This window comes from Palaemon carinicauda, chromosome 27 (assembly GCF_036898095.1).
Source record: "Palaemon carinicauda isolate YSFRI2023 chromosome 27, ASM3689809v2, whole genome shotgun sequence".
Lineage (NCBI taxonomy): Eukaryota > Metazoa > Arthropoda > Malacostraca > Decapoda > Palaemonidae > Palaemon > Palaemon carinicauda.
This window is the reverse complement of record NC_090751.1, coordinates 4,980,693-4,983,571: the sequence shown is the minus strand read 5'-3', so window position 1 is coordinate 4,983,571 and position 2,879 is coordinate 4,980,693. Positions and strand designations below refer to the sequence as shown.

Genomic DNA, 2,879 nt, shown 5'->3' with positions numbered 1-2,879 from the left:
CTAAGGAGGGATGTTTGTGGGAGCATCTAGGTCTACCTGCTGAAGTCACCAGCAGCCATTGCCTGCCCCTACCTGGTCCTAACTAACCTCACCATCCTTGTGATCTAAGGATGTGGGTTTGGGGGAGCAGCCATTGCCTGCCCCTACCTGGTCCTAACCAGATAGAGAGGGGCTTGGACGCTGATTAATGGGTGGATGTAGATTAACCCTATATAGGCCTGTATAGGTGGACCACGGGCTCTAATGCGTTGGCAGCCTGTAGGTGGTGGGAAGATCGCCTGGTTGGTAACGTCTCTGCCTGGTGATCACCACACGGGGGTTAGAGTCCCGCTCAGACTCGTTAGTTCCATTAGTGTCTGCAACCGTACCATCCTTATGAGCTAAAGATGGAAGGTTTAGGGGAGCCTACAAGTCAATCCGCTGAGTAATCAGCAGCCATTTCCTAGCCTTCCCTGGTCCTAGCTTGGGTGGAGACAGGGCTTGGGCGCTGATCATATGAATATATGGTCAGTCTCTAGGGCACTGTCCTGCTTGCTAGGGCAATATCACTGTCCCTTGGCTCTGCCATTCATTAGCGGCCTTTAAACCTTTAAATAGATTTCGTAAAGCAGGGTACACGTGCTGGATCGGCACGACATAGACGGACTGTCGGACAAAATGATGAGGCAGCAAATATGGCCTGGAGGGATTGGGTGTTAAGAATATGTATATAATTGGTCAATATCTATGGCATTGTCCTGCTGGGGTATTGTCACTTTCCCTTGCCTCTGCTATTCATGAGCGACCTTTAAACTTTTATACAATTAGCACACCTCACCATTTTCATCCCAGTCACATCACAGAATATAACAAAATCTACGTTGATTAACTTTACATTATGAATATTTCAATGTTGTTGTTGTAGGTTAAAGTTGTCTGGTTTCACAATAGATGCTCACCAGAACACCACCCAGGCAACCCTAACCTACCACCGTGGTGTCCAACCACAGCAGTAACCTCCCCAGTAAACAGCTAGAACTCACGATCCCAGGCTGGGATCGATCTGCTGCCATGCGAATGCTAGTCGAACACTAGCCAGAATTCTGCCTAGCCCTTCTGGCCAAGCACGGGCTCTTGCAATCCTACAGCATGTAGCAAAAATATACAAATCAACCCACTACTGTGGTGCCCAATCATAGCAGTGGCCTCCCCAGTAAACAGCTTGAACTCACGGTCCCGGGCTAGGATCGATCTGCTGCTACGCGAATGCTAGGCGAACACTAGCCAGAATTCTGCCTAGCCCTTCTGGCCAAGCACGGGCTCTTGCAATCTTACAGCCCGTAGCAAAAATTTAGAAACACCCAAATGCTACTCATCCTTCCGCACGAGAAAGCCAAAATTATCCGCTGCAAATTGCAAGGGGCAAAAAATCCACACGAAAGGGCGTATGTCCTCAAATTGCCTTATAAGCAGGCATTAAATCCCGTATCTCCGGCTCCTAATTATGGCAAATTTGCATAAAGATAATGCATGAGCCTTCTGCCTCCCCCCCACCCCCTCGAATATAAAACCCCATCCTTCATCTGGCTAATTAACAAATGAGCTTGCACCGCTTGTAATCATCCAATTACGCTGCGTGGCCCAGTCACATCCATAATGGAACGGGTCGTAATTGTCAACTGATTAGACTTTAATACATTCAAATCAGATGCCGCTTGCCATGAGCGTCTCTCGCCTCCTTATTTACCCCCCATCTCCCCTCTCTATTCTCTCCTCTTTCCCTCTCCCTCCCCTCTCTTTTCCCTCTCCCTCCTGCCTTCAAAATGCATTGCTAAAGAATCAAGTTTAAAATGAAGACAAAAACTTCTTATGTCTCCCTTTTTCCACCCTCCCTCTCCCCTCTCCTCTCTCTCCTTTCCTCTCTCCTCTCTCCCTCTCCCTTCTCCCCTTCCCTCATTCCTTTCCCTCTCTTTTCCCTCTCCCCCCTTCCTTCAAAATACATTACTGAAGAATCAAGTTTAAAATGAAGACAAAAACTTCTCTCTTCCCTCTCCTCTCTCCCCTCCCCCCTCTCCTTCTCCTCTACCTCTCCCCTTCCCTCTCCCCTCCCCTCTCCTCTCTCTCCCTCTCCATTCTCCCTTTCCCTCTCCACTCTCTCTCTCTTTTCCCTCTCCCCCCTTCTTTCAAAATACATTACTGAAGAATCAAGTTTAAAATGAAGACAAAAACTTCTCATCTCTCCTTCTCCGCTCTCCTCCCTCTCCCTCTCCCCTCTCCCTTTTCCCTCTCTCTCCCTCTCCCTCTCCCCTCTCCTTCTCTCCTCTCCCTCTCTTATTATTCTCCCTCTTTCCTTCCCGTCCCTCCTTCCTCCAAAATGCATTGCTAACGAATACAGATCAAAATGATGACAAAAACTTCTCTCTCCCCTCCTCTCTCTCCCTTTCTCCTCTCTCTCTCCTTCCCTCCCCTCTCACTTCTCTCCTCTCCCTCCTCCTTCCAAAATGCATTCCTAAAGAATCAAGTTTAAAATGAAAGCAAAAACTTAAAGCTTTTTCTACGTAAATTTAAGGTCAGGGGAGCCTTTTATAGGTGCTCTGCATTATTATTTTTTTTAATTTTTTTTTAATTTTTATTATTCTTCTTCCTCAATTAACTCGAAAGCTTTTTAATTAAGATGTATTATCCATTATACGGTTTTATTTTTATGGTATAGAAACCAGGGCGGGATAGAGAAATTCAAGGCATAATTATGCCTTTTAAATAATTTTTCTTTGCTATTTTAATAAATTATAATTTTCTAGCTAGTTAACTGCTAGTTAATAGCTACGAACATATTCTTAGAAGAATAGTCTAAACCAAAATATCATGTTAAAATAAAACTTTAATATTGGGATTTGTTA

General features: G+C 45.4%; 1 protein-coding gene across 1 annotated transcript in view; it reads left to right on the top strand.

Annotated features, from left to right (window-relative positions):
• The first annotated feature begins 243 nt into the window (after positions 1-243).
• Positions 244-2,879, top strand: part of LOC137620467 (high mobility group nucleosome-binding domain-containing protein 5-like) — a 34,404-nt gene continuing 31,768 nt past the window's right edge. Inside the window, exon 1 of the mRNA XM_068350625.1 lies at positions 244-318. Within this exon, the coding sequence (XP_068206726.1) occupies positions 244-318 (75 nt within the window). The remainder of the gene's footprint in view (positions 319-2,879) is intronic.